Source organism: Nanorana parkeri, unplaced genomic scaffold (genome assembly GCF_000935625.1).
Source record: "Nanorana parkeri isolate BGI_ZX_2015 unplaced genomic scaffold, ASM93562v1 scaffold289, whole genome shotgun sequence".
NCBI lineage: Eukaryota > Metazoa > Chordata > Amphibia > Anura > Dicroglossidae > Nanorana > Nanorana parkeri.
In genome coordinates, this window is record NW_017306557.1 from 1,125,967 (window position 1) to 1,147,931 (window position 21,965).

A 21,965-nucleotide genomic window follows, 5' to 3' on the forward strand; every position below is an offset into this window, starting at 1 on the left:
TACCAGATCGTAGAAGCGATCTGGCGGCAGCTGAACCACCAGAATCCCTTCTACTGTAAAGCCGTCTGTAAAGCTCTACAAATCTGAACAGAGTCCCGGTGGCTTTTGTCTGTTTAACCCCTTCAGGATTCATGACGGGATTATCCCATCATGGGTTGTGAAAGGGATAAGCACTAAATGGAACTGAGGAGCATAGGAAAATTCCATGTTCCTCAGCTCCATCTAGAGGCCATATTCTGCTGCATATCTAAACATAGACATTCAAAGAGCTGTTTAGGCTGGGTTCACACCTAGGCGTATCAAATATGCGAGTTTGTTGCACGTTTCGTGCCTGTGCGTTTTTACCGCGATTCGCGGTATAAAAAACGCGCGTTTCCGAGGGCTACCTGGCTGTATCCCAATGGATATGCGCAGCAAATACGCCCCAAAGAAGCTCCTGTACGTCTTCGGGCGTTTTGCAGCGCGTTCCTACGCGCTGTAAAACGCCCAGCTGGGAACCATTCCCATATGCAATCATTGGTTTTCACATGTTGAGCGTTTTAAAGAGCGTAGGAACGCGCTGTAAAACGCCCAGGTGTGAACCAGGCCTTGCTCTGCATATATTTTATAAACACGCCCTCCAGCCTTTAGTTGCCCGTGTGCTGTGCTTCTGGTGTGTATCTGCACTTGAAAAGCAGACCTTTACCCATATCTTTAAAATAACAACAATGGCACCTAGTAATGACAATCTACAATCACATTCTTCTAGATAATTACCGGCTTTGTATTCTTGGCATACCTTACTTCTCTTTTCCTCCCCAGTCTTGTCACAGTGGCCATGTTAACTAAGGGCAGGTTACTAGCTCTCCCTTTACTTGCTGGAACTCTGGCACATGTGACTAGGACATGTGACCATGCACATCATCTCAGAGGAGCAAAATGCCTTTCCCTGAGATCTCATGAGAGTACAGATGAGATTTCCCAGCAATGCTCTGCTGATATAACCTTCCCAGGATGCAATGCTTGGGCACAATTACATAATTTGTGCCAAAGTGGAACGGGAAGTAGATGAACTCTATTTGTAAGTAAAATAAAAACAAGTTTAACTAATGAATGCAAGATGATTTCATATCATCGTGCAGAGCTGTATGCCGGTGATTTTTTTAGTGAAAGGGGGTAAAGGTCGGCTTTAATATGAATTGGTTACCTCCAGGCATACTTCAAAAACTAAAAAAAAAATCCTTTAACCCCTTCGTGACTGACGACGTACAGTGTACGTACATTACCCCCAGTTCAGCCAGCGATAAAGTACATTCTTGCAGCTCTCTTTTCAGCACAGCACTGAAAACACACTTTTCAGCAAACAAATCTGAATGAAGCCCACAGGCAGGGAGCTGCAATGATACCATAGGTCAGGGGTAGGCAACCTCGGCACTCCAGCTGTTGTGGAACTACAAGTCCCATGATGCATTGCAAGACTTTGACAGCCACGGCTCACAGAAGAAGAAGCATGATGAGATTTGAAGTTTCAGTACAGCTGGAGTGCCAAGGTTACCTACACCTGCCATAGGTCATAAACAAGTACAGGATTTACATTTAAACTCTAGAGATGGGTTTTGCGGTGGCTTCACACTCGAGTTGCCGTGAGAGATACAAAGAATACGCTCTAAAAATACTACCATTAAAAAAACATGCTGTGTGTAATCAGGGGGAACGGTAAAGTGCACGCTAGCAGTTCCCATACAGCTATTCCAAGATGATGCATTCATGTAGATTTTAATAAGGCTTTAGGATTCCAATAATAGAAGCATTTCTGATTTTGGAACTAGTGAACTTGTGCGTGATTTGCTATCTCACCCTCACACTGGGTCAGGCTTTAGCCCGATCCTAAATTTGTATTTCATAGTGACTCTACCTTCACAGCAATTCAAACTGACCATACACTATACAATCTCATTTAGCTTTACCAAAACGAAGTAACATGAGGACAAACCTAAACCATCTATCCAATTTGTATGAAATCAGGCATGACCTTGCACTACATAGATGATGGGAGATCTAAAGGAGATTGTACAATCAGATTGTATAGTGGAAGGTCAGCCTTAGACCCACCAGTGTTAGTAGATTGGATTCATTAAAGTGAAAGCTGGCAGGAATGAGCTTTGGAAGGTCCCGTTCCTAATCTACTTCTGAAAGAGCTGCTTGTCTGGCCGCCATGCTGATCCTTTGCTTTCAGCACTTTCTGAGTCACGAACCTGGCACAAATATAAAAAGGTAGGGAATTCCGGCTTTTTCTTTCTTTTAACCACTTCAGCTCCTGTCCAATGAACCAGAGCAATTTTTACATTTCCACTATGGGCCAGTTTATTCGGCAAAAACATAAACATATTTTCACATTTAATGCCAAATGTCCCATTGCGCCAAGGGAAGCGAGTGGCATTTTCTCTGGTATTAAAATAATGATGGGTGGCCACAAACCTTGTAATCATTAAGCTTACAATTATAGGCATTAGAACACATTAAATCAGGGGTAGGCAACCTCGGCGCTCCAGCTGTGGTAAAAACTGCAAGTCCCATCATGCGTCCGCCTCTGGGAATCGTGCCTGTGTGTGTTAGATTCTTGCAAGGCCTCATGGGACTTGTAGTTCAACAACATGTGGAGTGCCGAGGTTGCCTACCCCTGTATTAAACATTATCTTTCAAAGTAACAGTTGCAGTGGTTTTAAAATTAAACAGAAGTTTATGTTCTGTGCTCATTTTGGCAGTAAAGGATGTCTAGCGGGGCTCTATTTTTGAAGATTTCGTGAAACTGATGCAAGTTACCTGTAGTACACAAACCAGGCCAGACAGTGAATGCATCCAGAAAGATTCAGTCACTGTTTGGGTATTCAGCCAGGCGCAGGGTTGTCCTTCTGTCTGAATACAAGAGCCAGCAGAGGAGATGCCTCCATCTATGCTGTTTAGCGTGCATAGGGGAACTGAATAATTTCTCTTGTTCAATCAATTCAGTTAATTAGAGAAATCTGCACATGTATGGCTATAGCCTTAGTCAAAATCCAAAGACTTCTACAGCTTTGTAGGATAACACTCTAGGAGGGAGAATGACTAATAGAAATTTTACATCCTCTTTACAAAAAAGGGCTCAAAGCTATGAGTTCTAGGCTCCCAATGGTATTCCTAAATGTGCTGTCTCTGGACTCTATATTGCTATATAAACATAAGACTGTACTAGAAAGTAAACTTTTGACATGTAGTTCCAGCAGCAGCTGAGGATACAAAGGTGTCTTACCACTAGGTCATCTCATACTCACCAAAGTAGCAGGAAGAAATGTTCTACCGCATATTTTACAGGGCCTGAGATCAGCAGGGGATATGTTGTCTGTAAAAGTATCAAACATAAAGAATCAAAATCCCATTCAAATGACAAATCATATTGCAGCTTACTAATTGTTAAACTGGGTGACTGCATTAGTTTTCTTTTTTACCCCTTTATTTTCACCTGGTAGTCCGACCAATAACACACTTTCTGTGTTAGAGTGGCTCCACTCTATGGAGGAGCAATGGAACCACGCTTGGACAGCAGCATTGTGACACAGTGGGGAGGGTCGCGTTCGATGGTCTAGCAGATTTAGATGGACTTGACTAATAGATTTAATCTGAACTCCAGGCAACGCCTTTTAAGCAGTTGCAGCAACAGTTTTAAATTTTTCCTTTTGGGATAAAGGTTTTAAATAAGTGAATAAAGGCAAAGCATTGTAAGCACTAGAGATGCACCGATACTGTTTTTTCTGTATCGAGTACGAGTACTGATATATAAATATTTTTTTGGTACTCACCAATACCCAATACCGATATCGGAAGTCCCATTAAGGAACCCAGGCAGCGTGCAATGACTCGCCACCCAGCTTCCTGATTGGACGGGAAGCCGGGCAGTGTGTAATGACTCGCCACCTGGCTTCCCGATTAGCCAGGAAGCCGTCTCCATGTTCCCTCATCACCAGGTGATGGCCACCAGGTGATTACCCGACTGGCCGATCAGGCAGTCGGGTAATGACTCGCCGCCCGGTTTCCTGATTGGCCAGCTTCCCGACCAATCAAGAAGCTGAGCGGGGAGTCATTACACAATCAGGAAGCCGGCTCCATGCTCCCTCGCCACAGAGTGACGAGGAAGCATGGAGCCAGCTTCCCGGCCAATCAGGATACCGGGGGGCAAGTTATTACCCACCTCCCGGCTTCCTGATTGCCCGGTAAGCCAGCTCCATACTCCCTGGTGATGATCAGGAAGCTGGCCAGCGTTTAATGACTCGCTGCCCGGCTTCCTGGTACCGGAAGTTCCGGTACCAAGATGGGCATCGGGAGCATTTGGACAAGTATGAATACATGCCCAAATACTCGGTATCAGCACCGATACGGATACTAGTATTGGTATTGATGCATCCCTAGTAAGCACCCCTGTCAGTGTTAAATGGTTTGTCTCAGTCCTCCATCGGACATTTTGTTGGACAGCTTGCCCGGTTAAAGGAAGCTGAAAAATAACAGACTTAAAGTGATATCAAAGTCAAATTTTTTTTTTCCCTCCCCAAAATGTTAATGTAAGCACTTACCTTAAATGATGTCTCTTAATCCGATTTTCCCGTCCTGTCCTTCTCAGTGTCCTGTCCTTCTCAGCCTTCTCTCCAGCGCTGCGGCGGGTGTCCGATCCAGCGCAGGCTCCTCTGTCCCTGCTGGCACTTCCGATCCCACGGTGTCGGCATGCAGATGTACGCGTCCGTAGACTTACCTTGCATCTCCTCGTCTCCCGGCCGAAAATCCGAACTGCGCAATGCGCCCGCCCCAAGATGCTTTGCGGCCGCCCGAGCAGATTGGATTCTCGGACGGGAGCACGCGGCGAAGGTGGGGTAAGTTTAAACCGTTGTTAAAGCGCTTTTTTTTTTAACTTTTTGCATATATCTAGAACGCCTAGAACACAGCACATGCGCAAAAGGAAAGCTGCCTAATCAAACGAATACTTTCTCTGCATTGGTCCAATGATCATTTCTGTAGTTTTTCATAAATTGGTTGGTTAGTATGGCTGACGAACGATTTCCGATATCAACATTTGACTATGTTTGATGGGGAACTCTACGTATAATCAAACAAGGATTTGTGACAGCAATGGAACGGTTCGAATGAAAATCGAACAATGTATGGCCACTTTTACTGGCCGGATCATGAGGTGAAAATAGGGCCTGGTTCACACCTGGGTGTTTTGTAGCGCGTTTGAACGCTCTGCCAAACGCTCAAACACCGAAATCCCATTATGTCCTATGGTTATGGGTCACACCTGGGCGTATTACAGGCCGTATGAACGCGCTACAAAACGCCCTACGCCCAAAGAAGTACAGGAGCTTCTTTGGGGCGTTTTTGTCGCGCGTTTCCATTGGGATACAGCCAAGTAGCCCTCGGCAACGCTCGTTTGTCGCGCTGGTTTTTAACGCGCGTCACGAAACGCGTATATTCTATACCTATACCTATATTCTATGTGAACCCAGCCTAAAAAGGGGGGAAAAAATTAAGAAAAGTAAACCAGTCACCAGCAAGCTGCAATATATAATAATTTTTCTTTGTGGGTTTATATAAACTTTAAATGAAGTTGCAATAACTCATATTGCTTGGTGAACTTTCCTCTATGGGGTATATTTATAAAGCAGTGAACCTGACCTTCAACAAACATTCACTGCAGGTGAATGTGTTTTTAAATTGCAGCAAGTAATATACCACCAGTAAATGTTTAGTGAATGTTACAATCAATGTTTTTGTCAACTAAAAAATAAAGTCTTTTATGTGTATGATTTACTGCCATCGGACACTGGGGTATGATTTACTGCCATCGGACACTGGGGTATGATTTACTGCCATCGGCCACTGGGGTATGATTTACTCCCATCGGCCACTGGGGTATGATTTACTCCCATCGGCCACTGGGGTATGATTTACTCCCATCGGACACTGGGGTATGATTTACTCCCATCGGACACTGGGGTATGATTTACTCCCAGTGGACACTGGGGTATGATTTACTCCCAGTGGACATTGGCACTGGGGTATGATTTACTCCTATTGGACACTGGCACAGGGGTATGATTAAGGCTGGGTTCACACCTAGGCGGATTGAATATGCACGTTTTTCACGCTGTTTTTTAACCGCGATTCACGGTAAAAAAAACGCACGAAAGACGCGCGTTTCCGAGGGATACTTGGCTGTATCCCAATGGAACCGCCCGACCAAAACGCCCCAAAGAAGTACATGTACTTCTTTGGGCGTAGGGCGGTTTCCCGCACGTTCGTACTCACGGAAAACCGCCCAGATGGGAACCATGCACATTGAAAATAATGGCATTTCCCTGTTTGAGCGTTTTTCCGCGAGTACGAAAGCGCGGAAAAACGCCTAGGTGTGAACCCAGCCTTACTCCCATCGAACACTGGGGTATGATTTACTCCTATTGGACACTGGCACAGGGGTATGATTTACTCCCATCGGACACTGGGGTATGATTTACTCCCAGTGGACACTGGGGTATGATTTACTCCCAGTGGACATTGGCACTGGGGTATGATTTACTCCTATTGGACACTGGCACAGGGGTGTGATTTACTCCCATCGGACACTGGCACAGGGGTATGATTTACTCCCATCGGACACTGGGGTATGATTTACTCCCACTGGACACTGGGGTAAGATTTACTCCCAGTGGACACTGGCACTGGGGTATGATTTACTCCTATTGGACACTGGCATAGGGGTATAATTTACTCCCACTGCATTTACTACTATGGACCACTGGTGTCACTTCCACTGACTACAGGCTCCGGGGCATTTTTGTTTTCCCGCTGACCACAGTGCAGCCCCCAAACAGTGTGAAATGGCCCTTTGTTTACAAAGTTTGGGGCCCCTACTCTACTTTAGTAGTCTATCCAGTGTGTATGTTGTACCCCATGCAGTAAGCAGCCATAGAAAGGATCAGTGAGGTGAGGACGGCCTGCAGGGCATTCCTGGTTATAGTTGGGAATTTGGATCCCGGGTCTTCATACGGTTTTGTAAACATGCTAAAGCTCTGGTACACATGTGCATCAGGAGAGGGTGGTAGCTGTGTGACTGCCCTCTGATGCCAAACTTGTCTCCGCTTAGGGAAACATTCCCTTTGTCTAGAACTGTGGTGCGTTCAAGAATGTCACATGATGCTGTAGGTTGAGGGGCACTGCTGGCCCATGCATTCATTTTGTAACCCCCACCCCACCCCCACTAGAATAGCAAGTCAAAGATGGGCAAAATGCTGCCTACAACATCATCCAGTGCCCATGTATAGGATGTCCCATGCTACAGGAGAGTACTTATTTTATGAATACCAGGAGCACTGTGGGTATTTCAAGTTATTAGAGGCTGCAGAGAGTTTATGGTTTGTAAAAGTGAATATAAACCATTATCAATAATATTTTAGATATATAAGTAATGTGAAAACCAGCTCAATGTAGATCTTATCAATAGATGCCAAGCTTTTACAAAGACTTTGTTTCTGTGTACAATTTGTAACGTACATAGGGACAGCCATATTTTCTCATAATGGTTGTACTTTATTGTTCCTTCTCACAATGCAAAAGTAAGTCTGTGTACCCGTTCACATATAGCGAATTGTCGCGCGATTTCCGCCGCGATATCGCGCATTTTTGCCGCGCGATATCGCGAGAAGTCGCCGGCCAATGTTATTCAATGGAGCTGTCTTAACTCCATGTCGCGCGTCGCTCGTCGCGGTCGCTTCTACCGGACCCTTTTTTCGGCGGATTTTGCGCGATTTTGCTTTTTTTCTATGGCGGCCGACGTGGAAGGTCGCGCTACCGTCGCTGGATCGTCGCTGGAACGTCGCCCCGAAAGTCGCGCTATCCCGGCCGTGCGGATCCGCTGCAAAAGGTATGTCGCTAGGTGTGAATGGGGTCTTAGGCAGCGTGGCAGCTCCAGTGGCAAATCTTAAACTAGCCATACAATTAGTGACGTCACATGGGGGGTGCCGCCCGCACCAGGAGACACCAAAAGAGGGGGTGACACCAAAATGACGGACAGTGATTTTGTTGTCACCCCCTCTGAGAAGTCGGACACACAGTCATGGACCGAGAGCCTGACAGGTGCATGAGAGAGGTGGGGACCCGGCGACACACCTTATTCCCCTTGGTGAACATCCCCTCCTCTCTTTGCTGGCATCCATCACTAAGATGGTCGCCGGCAGTGAAGTGTGCATCACATCATTACGCACGTGCGTGCGTAATGACATCCAGCCTTAGTGATTACCTTGCATACACGGCTTGAACTTTGGCGCATTCCTGCTGAACTGCCCAAAATTTGAGCTGAGGGCAGCCCTTTAAACAAAAGTCGATTTGAGCCCAGATGGAAATTTATTTGCCAAACAGCGACTACATCCCATCACATACAATCACTGTTCGGGTATTGAGGTAGCTGTAAGTTCTGGCAGTCAGAATACAATATCCTGCAGGGAAGAGTCCTCCATCATGGATGGGGGAATGGGGGGATTTTCTCAGCCCAGAAATACCCCAGGCTGAACGGGAGAGAATTAAGCATGCATGGTCAGCTTTACACTTTGCATTAGACTCAACACAATGTATAAAGAAACCAAGCCCTGATTGGCACAGACCATCAGCTGACTTTCCCCACGATATAGCAATGGTGAACAGGTGATTTCAGGAAGCTATTACAAAGACAAAATTCGCACACGTCAGCTAGCTGCAGGAACAGCAAACACTTTATGACTATTATGATTGAATGATAATCAGATTAGATCTACCCGAGGTCTTATTTTACCAGCATGGTATGAAGGGGCAGTGATGGGAAGTGATCGAAGGGGGCCAATCTAGAAGCAGACTGATGACACGGTCACCACAGATGCCTGCGACTGTTTCAAGAGACGCTATGATGTATCATGTGACCTTATCTGCAGATCAGACCACATTGCCCACACACTGAGAGATTCCCTTTAACTTCTACTAGGTGATACAGAGGAGGGCCAAGTGCCTGCAGGGATTAACAGATGCACACTTATATATATATAATCTCAGATTCGTCAATGAATGCAGAACCAGAGTGTGGATTTAGCAGCATTGAGTGGATCTGATTGGTGGAGTGAGATTAGCACACATGCAGCTACATGTATACAGAGATCAGTGGGTGATGTGCAGTCACTGGTACTTAGCTGTGACCACACTGGGGACACAATTGACCGTTACATTAGCACAGAATGGAGGTGTTGTACTGCTCTCCTGCTGCTGTGACTGCCATATGACAATCAGACACGTGATGGAGACATGCAATGCAGGCCCGATGTTTCCCTGGAGATCACAATGCATCGATCAGCCTGAATCGGCCTTTGTGTCTCCAATGCAGAGAAATGTTAGTGCAGGGAGATCCGCGGAATCCTCAGTCACACCAGTCAGCTGACGCTCTCCAGGACTCCCCTGTGCGGGAGGCTGTCATAGAACAATGACCCGCCGCAGCCCCTCCTTACCTTCCAGATCCTCCATGTTTCCCCCTCTATGTGTCGCTCCGCCGCACACTCCCGCTACCACGGCAACCGAGGCACGCCCGCCTAGCAACCAACAAGCCAATAATTGGCTGATCGGGAAGCGTCACCAGACACCGAGCTCTCCACGATGGGCGGAGACGGAGGGCCCGTTACGTCGCATAGCGGAGTGGGCGTGTCGTAGCTGTCACTATAGGGGAGCCGTCCAATAATAGGCGTACTCTGCAGTCTATAGGCTGTCATGTGTAATACCAGACAACCACGTGGGTCGTGTCCTGTAGCTGTGGTACACACCGTTGTCTGTCAATGAATGAGGGGAATGTGTACTGTGTGCGAGTTCTACCTCAATAAGACGGATTCCAACTATGGGGGCGTGGCTTAGTCTAGGACCCTCCGGGGTGCTGAGCCTAATGAGCACAGGCACAGTCTAGCACATTTACACCTCCACTTATTTTTCTTGTCATTCCATGGGGCGGGAACTCCCCACTACTGCGAGCTGTTCCTTTAACTGACGGACAGTGTTTCCTCTCTACATTGCAGCGGCTGTTCCCTCTCATAGCTAATGGGCGTTTCCTATCCGCAGTCCAGCGGTGAGCTAACTTTTCCAGTGTCTGATTCAATTCTAATACACGAGGGGAGTGTCTTCCCGAGATATCGGCGAGCAATGCAAGAGGGGCGTGTCCTGATGGTTAGCGGCTCCTTAGACTACAAATATATTTATATTATCTTGCTTTTTCTGTCATGCAACTAGGGTTGCCACCTTTTCTTCCAGCGAAACCCGAACACTCTAGCAACGGATGGAAATTTTTGGGGGAGAATGAGCCGTAGCTTATTCATATGGAGATAGCATCACCCATTCATATGTAAATATCACAGTCAAGACTATTTTTAGTGGAAGGCCAGCAGCCCCTATCTTAATTTTGGTTGCCCCTGTCTGCCTGACATCTTGTGTCTGGGTTTCAGCTGCCATGAAACCTGGACACAGCATTCAAAACCCGGACTGTCCGGGTGAATCCTGGACTAGGATTGCCACCTTTTCTTCAAGTGAAGCCCGAACACTGTAGCGATGCGCAGACATTTCTTTGGGAGAATGAGTCACGGCTCATTCATATGTAAATAGTGCTGCCCATTCATATGTAAATATCACAGTTGAGACTATTTTCAGTGGGGGTGCCAATAGCCCCTATCTTAATTTTGGCTGCCTCTGTCTGCCTGACATCTTGTGTCCGGGTTTCTGCTGCCATGAAACCCGGACACAGCATTCAAAACCTGGACTGTCCGGGTGAATTCTGGACAGGTGGCAACCCTACATGCAACGCTGTACTGAAATTAATTTTATATCCTTTTTTGGGGGGACAGATAGAGCTTTCTTTTGTTGGTATTTAATCACCACTGGGGTTTTTATTTTTTACTATATAATAAAAAAAGTTCAGAAAATTTTGAAAAAAAAAACTTGTTTCCCTACTTTAAGTAGGAGAATGCCAATCTTTCCTCCGTTTACAGTCTGAGCAGCCACTGTGCCAGTCTCGGGCCCGCGGGGTGGACAGCGGTGCCCGGGATAACCGGGGGCCTTTTGGCTAAGATCAAGTGTAGTATCTGTTCTTATCAGTTGCCGGTGGAAGAACGACACCACTCCTTCTCGAGGTGATTAGGATGGTGGCTTAGTATTTACCGGCGTAGCACCACCTTGCAATTACTGCACAACGCCTCTTGGACAGGCCTTATGGCTAGTCCGGGGCAATTGTTTAGCACCCGGCCTCTAGGGCCTGTCAGCGGGGTGCACTGGCACTATTCCTTTATTTATTGCACCTCATGCACGATTTGGCACTTTTTAATTTTTTCTATTTGACCCACAGATTGCTTAGGGTGCAGGTTCCTTCGGGGCCTATTCCCGATGCTGGGGAGGAGGTTCTGTGCCCTAATATAGGGTTCTCTGCCTCCTCCCGAATCAGGGAGTCTCTCTTTGGGAGAGCTCCCTACCTAGTACTGGGTGGGACCTGTTTCGGCAGGTCCCCGAAGGATCGGGGTCCGCCAGTCTCCGGGCTGGTGGACCAAAGTATCTCAACCCCTGTCAGGAGCCTTGCGCCCCGGGGGGGTCGGGAATTTGAGGTCCCTTCTTTATTGAAGGACCAAGCACCCTTGTGCACTTTTTGTGTGCTGTGTTTTCACGGTTCACTTTTTTTGTTCACAGGGGGAAGTTTGTTTTATGATGCACGTCCACGGGCTCAAAGAAACCGGGGGAGCACACGCTGTTTGTTGTCATACATGCAATCTGATAGCTGTAGAGCCACCCGAACGCTTGTATGCAACAGCCAGTTTCAGCTGTTTACATGCAGAGCGGGATTAGTGCGCATTAAGGTATCACGAAGGTGTGAACAGGGACTAAATGGTGTCAAGAGATTGTTACGGTCAATCTTGGTAAATAAGTTGCCAACTTGCAAAGACATTGGGTGGAATTTATCAAAAGTGGAGCAGCTAAAATCTGGAGCAGTTGTGCATGAGAACCAATCAGATTCTCTCTTCAGTTTGTTCAGTTAAGATTTGAAAATGAAAGAGAGAAGCTGATTGGTTGCCATGCACAACTGCTCCAGATTTTAGCTGCTCCACTTTTGATAAATTCCCCTCACTGTATCCTGAATGGTAAGAGGTGAGGAGCGTGTGATATACAGTATGCTGGATAACATTGTAACAAGATCTATTGCCGATAGGGAAATGTACTAACCTTGTCCCAGGGTGGATACCAGCGGGCGCAATATACCTTGGCTGATAAAAGAGTAACAATGTACTATACTGGGCGCCCTTATATTAGAAGTTTCAATGTATTCCCTTACAGTCATGTGAAATAGAAAGTACACCCTCTTTGAATTCTATGGTTTCAGGACATAGATTGTAAGCCCTCACAGGCAGGCCCCTCCTTACCATCTTGTCTTGAATTGTATTATAATTGTCATGTCTTCCTTATATTGTACAGCACTGCGCAAACTGTTGGCGCTATATAAATCCTGTATAATAATAGTAATAATAATTTAAAAAATCATCTGGTCCTTAGCAGGTCTTAGAATTAGGTAAATACAACAACACATGACATATTACACCGTGTCATTGTTTATTTTACAAGCAAAGCTGAAATGGAGAGGTTATGTGTGAAAAACTAAGTACACCCTTAGTGCTTCCATAGAAATTAAGAAGCTAAGTACTAGCCAGGTACTGCTTATCAAATGCCCTTGATTAATTGATCATCGGCAAGTGTGACCACCTCCTATAAAAGCAGAAGTTTTAACAGTGCTTTGCTGGTCTGGAACATTCAGGTGTGTGTTAAAGGAGAACTATGGGGTTAAGGCTTTTCCCCATAGTTTTCCTTAGGGTAACGAGAGGACACAAACTAGCGTCCTCCCGTCACCCTAGGCAGCTAGGGAGGCAAGACATCAGCAATGAACTTAGAGAAGCAATTCTTGCTGCCCATCAATCTGGGAAGGGTTATAAGGCCATTTCCAAACGATTTAAACTCCATCATTCAACAGTGAGGAAGATTATTCTAGAATGATTAGAAATGTATCTATTTACATCATTATTATATAAACGGTTAATTGCTTAGCTGTCCCTCCCTGGGCCTCTTTGATTTAGGATCCTACGTTATAAAAAAATAGAACCAACATGTTCTGATACACTTTATTGCACTTTTCTATTAGTACCTAAAGGGGGCAGTATAAAACCTCCACATAGGTATCAAACCAATGTGATTCAAACATTACCATATATTTAATGTTCATAGGTAGTAGTTAGTTTACATTCTGGAAAAAAAGTCTCCAATATTCCTCCCTTAGGTGGCCCTAAAAAAACAAATAGCCTTTATCAGGTCCCATATTTATCTTATTTTAAGAAAAAGGGGTCGGTGGGAATAGCATATCTATTTTATAACCCTTGGCTGTACTATTCCCAGGAGCCAGGTCACCAATGGTCCTTAAAAACTACAACTAGTGCCTAACTTTTGAGGTTTTCTATAGTTGTTGTCAATGGAGCTGGCTCTTACAAAAACATTCTGCTGGCTCCTGGATTGTATAAACTGGTTTCTGAATTCCATATGAATTTGTCCACCCCTGCTATAACCCTCAATGATCTTATATTATGGAAGGAGGAATAAATAAAGAGAACCCCCTTGACATTAATAAATAACTGTTAGAGGCACTGACCTTGTTAACCTCATTTTTTTATATGGTCATGTGGGAAAGGAGGGCACACCTCCTTCCCACCCCAGCCCACAGTGACAGTCAATGTCATGCACTACCTCCCTATATACTACCACCATGAGGCGACAAACCCCCATCAGTGCCGGGGCATGTGGCGTGGACTCATAGTTACATAGTATTTGAGGTTGAATAAAGACATTAGTCCATCAAGTCCAACCTATTAGGATCTCATTCTAGGAGTACCTGTACCCCTGTATATTACGGTCCCTTAAGAAATCGTCCAAAAGTTTCTTGAACAATTCCACATTCTTTGCTGAAATCACTGTCTGTGGCAGTGAGTTCCAGACCCTTACTGATCTTACTGTGAAGAACCCCCTTCGCACCTTGTGCTGGAATTTTTTTTCCACCAATTTTAGGTGGTGGCCTCTAGTTTTTGTAATGGAGTTAATTTTAAACAGTTTATCGCTAATGTTGCTGCCACCATTGATCTCACCATTGACTCATACTATTTTGCATACGCCAGTGAAAACCAAACCGCCCAGGATGTACAGGACGACTGATAGCCGCATAATAACTCCCGGCCATCCATGTCAACTAACCTGTTGCTCTGGCAACCCCCAGAGCAATGTTGCATAGTGGTGCTCCCTCAAGGGGGTAACTACTGGAGATGATGTTATGTAGATAGGCCAAAGGCCAATCAACCTCATGTACCCCAAAACCCATCTTGTGTGTGCATCCATATGCTCACCCATGATAAATATCCACAGACAGGTAACTGGTCCATATCCGCAAAACTCTTCATGTATAAAGAAACCATATAGCAAAAAAATAATGATATGAACAATAATACAAACATACTATGGCAATGGCAGCCTTCCTATATATTATTTTACATAGGGCTATGTCAGATTTTTATACATACATGATATGAAAATGGTAAAGAATTGTATCCAATAGATTTTTATAAGGTATGTAATAATAGGAGCCAATATTAACTTTCTACTTGGCAAAAAAGTAGAACATTACAGATACATCTACATTTAACAAATGTCCAAGAAATAATTAGGAAACCAGAAAAACAGAAACCTTCGCTTACTCAATTCCCTATATAAAAAATATAAAGCTCAAAGTATCATTTAGACTCCGAAGCATACATGGCTTCCAAATACCGGATCCATCTAGTTTTCTGATGCAAGATCAATCTGTGAAAATCCCCCCCTCTAGGGTCCTCGTGTATACAATCTAGAGCAGTGCTGCCCATTAGGTCGATCGAGATCTACCAGTAATCGCGATGTCCTGTCTTCTCTGGATCCCCACTGCTCTCCCCCATCTGTATGCAGCGGCGATCCGTAGAAAAGTGAAGCTGCAGTGGGGATCCAGCGGGGCGGGGGGCGGAGCCGCTATCACAACAGCACGCCGAGCAGTGAGGACAGAGAGAGTCGCTCGGCCTGGATCTGACAGCTGGCGGCTCTCTCTCCTCACCGCACATGCTGCTCTTACAGCGGCTCCCACCCCCGCTGCCTCTGCCCTGGAGAGCTGCGGGGGATCCAGAGGAGAAGTTGCAGAGTGAGCCCCCCTGTGTGCGTGGCCGAGCAGCATAGGATCGGTACATATCAGTGATATGTACTGATCTTTTGTGCAGGACAAACACTGGAGCAATCAGCTGATCACTCCGGTGTTTGTAAATAACTGGGGACACTATGTGTCCCCAGTTATTAATGAACAGGATGTGATTTGAATCACTTCCTGTTCATGCATGAGTTTCTCAATGGGGAGTAGCATTCTACAGAGGCTTCTCCCCATTCAAAGCTATGCTCACGCGGTGCTCGTGCAGCTGCCGGCTGAATGTGTCAGACGCCGCAGACGGAAAGGGGCGGGACACCTCTTCCCGCGTGCAACGTCGGCCACACGAGCACCACGGGAGGATTTGAAGCTGGCCGACTCCCTGCGTTCAGGGGCGGGAGGGGGCATGGGGTTGCACCACAGCCATGTCCCCCGCCCACAGTTCGATCACCCGGAACGCAGGCACATTAGTGCCTGCATTCCGCTCCAGTGTGATCTGCAAAAATAGTGCTTGCAGCATTTTTGCGGATCGCACTGGACCGGAACGCAGGGACTAATGTGCCTGGGTTCCGGGTGCAGGCGATCGCACCATTGGCGAGGGGCCTGGCTGCGGTGCCATTGACTTCAATGCACCGCCATGCCCCCCTCCCGCCCCTGAACGCAGGTGTTTTTTCGTTGGTAGATCTCATTGAGCTCGTCATTTGAAAAGTAGATCTCCAGATGAAAAATCGTGGGCGCCCCTGATCTAGAGCCATGAAGCAGAGACACCAGGTGTCAAAGTTGTGTCTTCACTGTGAGTGTCTGCTTATAGTCTTAGTCATTTTACTATTATAAATCAGATGGATGTGATTTTATATTCTCTTACAAAATCTGTAAAGTTTGGAGCAGCAAAGACAGCCTGTGATTCGGGTGCAGAAAGAAAGAGAATTGAAGTGTTTATGCACAGATCAGAGTAGCAAGGAAGGACCAGCTACGAGATGGACGAGGCCCCAGGTGGAAGCAGGTTAGTATCAGGAGTAGTGGGAAAAAGAACAATAAATGTGTAGCTGGTCACTACTTCTGGTATGCGCTGAGCCCTAGACCAAGGTCTGTGTGGCCTTTGCAGAAATTGTGGCCTTGGCTACACCCTTATCCAGACTGTGACTCTGATTTCACATGCATGAAGCCTGCTCACATGATACATGCAAGAAAATAACGCAGATGTTCAACGTACAGAATTGTACCCAGTGCAGCAAACACTTTAACTGCTTTTATGCATTGAACCATTCAGTCCAATGTACACTCCTTTTACTTAGTTCCTCTTCCCACCGAGCTACACATATGCAGAGTACCTAACTGTCATTGAGAGGTTGTATAATTGGCTATACACAAGATAAAAAACACATAATTACAGCATAAGCAAGCACACTAGGGAATTATCTAACCTCTGGGCATATCTAGACATGCAATGCTATTTCTTTTGCAAAACAAATGACACATTTTCTGGGTATGTTGCCAAAATGGAAAAGTACCCATTTAACAATGGATACTATACTGTATATTTTTAAAACCTGCAAAATCTGTTATATGTTTTATAAATGGTTCATCTTTGACACTAGATTGGAGACTTTGTCATTGTGGTCGCTGCAGTAGCAGTGTCATGAATGATAAAGGACAGCATATTAGTCCTTATACTAATCTAAGGCCCCCTATCACACGGCCGCTCTGATCCGGTCTACCTGTCAGCTTTTCAGGCATACCCGATTGGATGCCCAATGCAAGTCTACGGGCGTCCGTTTACACCTGGTTACCCTCGCCTCCGGCCAGGTCTGGAAAAACAAACGGAACAGTTCGCCGGACTGGATTGTGCCAGACTGGGGGTAATCTGATGTAAATGGACACATGTCTGTTTCCCCATAGTCTGTTCCCCATAGACTAGCAAGATGGAGGAAAAAAACTTCATGGACACAGATGTCACAGTGGAGGAGAGGATCCATGCAAGGCCCGTGTGAAAGGGGCCAGAAGCTACAATCATCCACAGACATGGTGGTAAGTGCTGTTGGAAGACTGCCTGTTACTGACTTCTGTGTATATCCCGTTCTGTTTGGCTCCTACAATTGCACCAGTTAAACTAGAATTTGAAGATTTGATCTATGAGTGGCCAAGTAGAAAATAAGTAAAGTACAAACTTAAACATATTTTCTGTGAAATACATTATTTAAATATAAGCTGTATTGTTTTGCCTTTTAGAGTAGTTTTACATGGTAGGTTGTAACAGATTATTTACAGGGTTATTCACAAAAGGGTGAAGAGTTTGGAGAAGGCAGGAGAAGTGAACAATCTAGGACAACATAGCCGATTTGGAAACATTCTCCAATTCAGCTCACTTTCCAGTTCTGCTATGTTATCCTAGATTGTTCACTTCTCCTGCCTTCTCCAAACTCTTCACCTTTTAGTGAATAACCCTGTTAGTTTTGGTAGACTTGGCTTTGATCAGTCACAGCTGAAGCCTTTCTTGGTCTGCTTTCTGCTGAGTATTGGTGTCACCGGTGTAAGTTACGACTTACATTTAAATTCTACCTAGGATATATTATGGACCATCGAAGGCAAGATAGGGCATACAGATGGTATTCCCTTGGACTGTATAATGCCTCATAGACTGTAGAACTGCGGAGCTATCGTTTGAAATATTTTTGTTAGGTTTTGTTAGGTGAAGCAGACAAAATAAGCAGGGGAACCATGTAGAATCTAAAAATAGGGCTGCAACAACTAATCGATTAAATAAATTATAATCGATAATAAGAATCATTGGTAACGATTCTTATCATTGATTAGTTGTTTTTTGATTAGTTGCCGCCGCTATGCTCCTACGTTCTTCTCCCCACTGCTGCTGGCTGCAGCGGTCTGTGTCTCTTTTAAACCCTGCTGCTCTCCGCGCCTCTATTAACCTCTTTATAATAGGAGCTCTACTCACATCAGAGTCCCTCCTTCACATCAGAAGCCTGCCTGCACCATGGAAAGGAATTATGCTTTGTGAACATTTGAAGGCACCCCTCAAAAAAGCAGAAGGCACCCCCAAGGTGCTACGACACCCTGGTCCAGAAAGGCTGCACCAAGCTAAGTAGAAATTCCCTTGCAATTCCCTTGTAATCTATTAGGAAAAATAAGATGCAGAACTACGGAAAGGAGCTCACACAGACTGACCATTCAAAAGATGGATTGTTTTATTATTACATATCCCTTTGCAAAAGTAGAAATAAAGTTGTGATCTTCAGTACCTGGACACGGGAATGCAGTCAGCCAGAACCCTGAAGACATATAGCAAGGATGGCAATAATACATTTGCAGAAGTTATTCATTGTTAGCTGAGCTCATACGTTCTTCTTGGTACATCATAATAAAAATAATTTGTATATTATAATTGAGAATGATCCCATTGTGTATTAGGTTGTTTTTGGTCCACAGGGATCGATTTAATTTTCTCTACTGGCAGCTTTATTTATATTTTATCTGCCATTTCTGCTTCAGAAACAGAGAATGTCCATAAACAAGCCTGTCACTGGTAAGTAGAGAAAATCCCTTAATTATTCTATACTACTCCCAATCCATAAGCATAGGTTCACACCTAAGTTGATGCAACCACACTCTCGCATTGATGCATATTTTTCACACATCAATATGCTCTACGTTGGATCAACCCATTCATTTCAAAGGACTGCCCTGTGCACTTCATCTTTTTTTCAGAGTATCGCAGCAAAACCCATGGTGCTTTGTTACCATGTGTTCTGCTGCGGTTTCATGCACTCGTGATGTCAAGGCATGCTGTGGTTGCATTAGGAATGCATGGCACGGCAGCACACCTAGAAGAATGACACTCTTTTCTGTGCTCTGCAGGAATGCACGTGATGTCACGCTTGTTCCTGTAGCACACAGATGTGAACAAAGTTTAAGGTGCTACCGTATACATTTTCGACCCAGCGTATAGTCATTTGTCGTTCTCATGGCATTACCACCACAAAGTAGAGTCAAGGAGCATAGGAATTTCCTATGCTCCTTGGCTATATCTAGTGGCAGGAATGCTATGCAATCGGCATTCACCCAGCTATTCGCTGAGCAAAATCTTAATACATCAGCCTTTAAGTGTCTTGTCTTGCCAGAGTCTGTGATTCCTGTGGAGACTTCTAAAGGGAGGTGCAGGCTTGAGAGGGGAGCCCCAGTATGCTATGCTAACCTTTCGCCTGATCTCTGAAGTGTGAAAGGTGCTAACAGTGCAGTGACATCTAGAGGCGTATTTCGGTACTGCAGTCATTATCATCATCCTGTTTGGGGGATTCTGTGGCCTGTGTTGCACCCATTGCCATCCAGTTGGCTGAGGCAGCTATCAAGCTACCAATTGCTGTAAGGAAGATATATAAAGTGCATCTAATAGTGAGAGATCTTTTGCCATCTTTGTGTGAATTGATCTTGCCTATTCCTGCTAGATCCTATTTACTGCCAATGCAGCTCTATCTGAAGGTGCATCACCACGTCTGTTAATGTTGGTTACTCTGTTACACTTTGTGAAGATACACCTTTCCATCCTGTGGATTACAAATATTGTTTTACCAAAGGCTGAGTACTCAACCACAGAATTGAAAGGGCCCCAACGCTGGCAGACTCTGAGTGTGTCGGATTCCCATTGGCCAGTGGTTAGATAGGACCTATGGGAGCTAGATAGGTTCTTAGAGTCAGTCATATTTCCTTTGGTACGTGTTGAGCAGTATTTCCGTATTGTGCAACTGACAGTTTCGTTCACCACTCGTTCAGTGCATTTCAGGCAAGGCCTCTCACTGGTGGTTAAAGTGAATGAATATCAATCCTGTTTACTTTGTTGAGCGGTTGTATTGTATCATTGCATTTAAAATTGTCGATCCTGTTAACCAGTTGATCGCTTTCCAGGGCTTATTGCTAATTTTAATAAAGCCCATTTGAACGTTTTAAACGGTGTGTTGGTGTCACTTGGATCCAGGTAAGAGTGAGTCATCACTGGGGTGGGACAGAAGACCCATATATTACAGCGGCCCTTGCGGGGGTAGTGCTATACGTGAACTTTCTGAAAATACCTTATTAATCTTATGTAACTTAGCCATCCCTGAAAAGAAAATAACAAAATAGCATTCCTTTACATCTTAAAGTATATGTAAAGACAATTTTTTCTTGATAGAGTAGGAAGGGTAAAGCCCTCTGTCATGTTTTTATTGATGTGTACAGTACGTCCACACTGGGGAGATTTATCCTCTATATCTGTTCTGGTAACCATTGTCACTGAGACAGAAGGTGAAGGGAAATGCAAAATTTTAGAGTTGTCCCCAGAACCAGATGTGAGTGCAGGTGTTCCAATGGGGACACTTGTTCCGGTGACAGTTGTATAAGAGTAAAATTCCCTTTGCTTTGGGGATATTTCATCTCACTTCCAGTTGCATCTCTGGGACACCACATGACTTGAAATCTTCCGGGGTACTGACAGCAAATATAACCTAACAGGGGTTCTAATCCTTCCTTAGGTCAAGAAATACTTTCCAAAACTAAGGCTATACAAGGCTATGCATTCACTTTAAAAAAAGTGGGAACCCATAAAGGAAACGCAAAGAGTGCCATTGCTCACCACTCATTCTTAAAATGCTAATTTCCTGTCCAATATGCTGATCATCTTGCTGCAGTACTTTAAGTCTCTAGCCCAGAACAATTTTCCAGATAGGGACTTCTGAGTTTCTCCAACTTTCCTGATCTTAAAAACTGCTGGTCAGGTCAGTGACATTGTATTGTATTAAAGATGCTACATCAGCATTACGAGCCAGGCAACCAGCATTTTCATAAGGCACATTGGTAGCCCCCCTTCTCTCACGAAAAAACCTTGCCCATTCACACTTCTACAGTCCATTCTACACACACTGAACACACAGCCATGAGTTTATGTGCGGTACTGGAACACACAGGTGTGAATGGGCGCTAATTGACCTTTTCTATTTACAATAAAGTAACACGTTGCATTTGTTATGAATATTTATAATGTGAAAGTTGCAATATGGATACATCAATTCTAATTGAATTACTTGGTCTAGAATATGAGCAAAGACTTGACATGGGGGCTTAAAACATGTTTCTGTTTTTTCTTTTGAAGATCCACTAAAATATTTCAAATAGCTTTACAGAGAGACCTCTTCATATACGTGAATGGCTTTTATGATTGATTGGTAACCCTAAAACTATGGCTAAAAATGCTAAATCACCCTGGTAGAAATGGAGGTGTCACAGGGTGGGTGTATTCATCTGCTGGGATTGGATGATGGCTCCACTAGCTTCCTGCATCTATGCTGGCCTGGATGGGCAGATTAATTTGCTGAAGAGTAGTCTTTCCTGTTCATTTTACATTGAGGAGAAAATGGTAAATTACTTTAAATAAAAGAGAACTAAAACTGGTCACATAGCACATAGCAATTTGTTTTTTTTTCTTTTTCTTTTTATCAACCCAATTCATACCTGTACCGTTTATATAATGTATTTTTATGTGGGAGGGTTGGTGGTAGGATTCATCAGTGGCGTATCTCCATTGGGGTGATTCAAAGGACTGCCCAGGGCCCAAACTCCACAGGAGGACCTTGCTTGTACTATTGTTGCTAGACTTTGGTTTTCTTGCCCCGTCGTTGGTGAACTG

At 44.8% G+C, this 21,965-nt stretch overlaps 1 protein-coding gene across 1 annotated transcript in view; it reads right to left on the bottom strand.

Moving 5' to 3' along the window:
* The window catches only part of ZC2HC1A (zinc finger C2HC-type containing 1A), a 43,753-nt gene extending 34,095 nt beyond the window's left edge, over positions 1–9,658 (bottom strand). Inside the window, exons 1-2 of the mRNA XM_018557553.1 lie at positions 9,528–9,658; positions 3,291–3,358 (exon numbers count right to left, since the gene is read on the bottom strand). Coding sequence (XP_018413055.1) covers positions 3,291–3,358; positions 9,528–9,543 — 84 coding nt within the window. The 5' untranslated portion in view covers positions 9,544–9,658. The remainder of the gene's footprint in view (positions 1–3,290; positions 3,359–9,527) is intronic.
* Between the last annotated feature and the right edge of the window lie 12,307 nt (positions 9,659–21,965).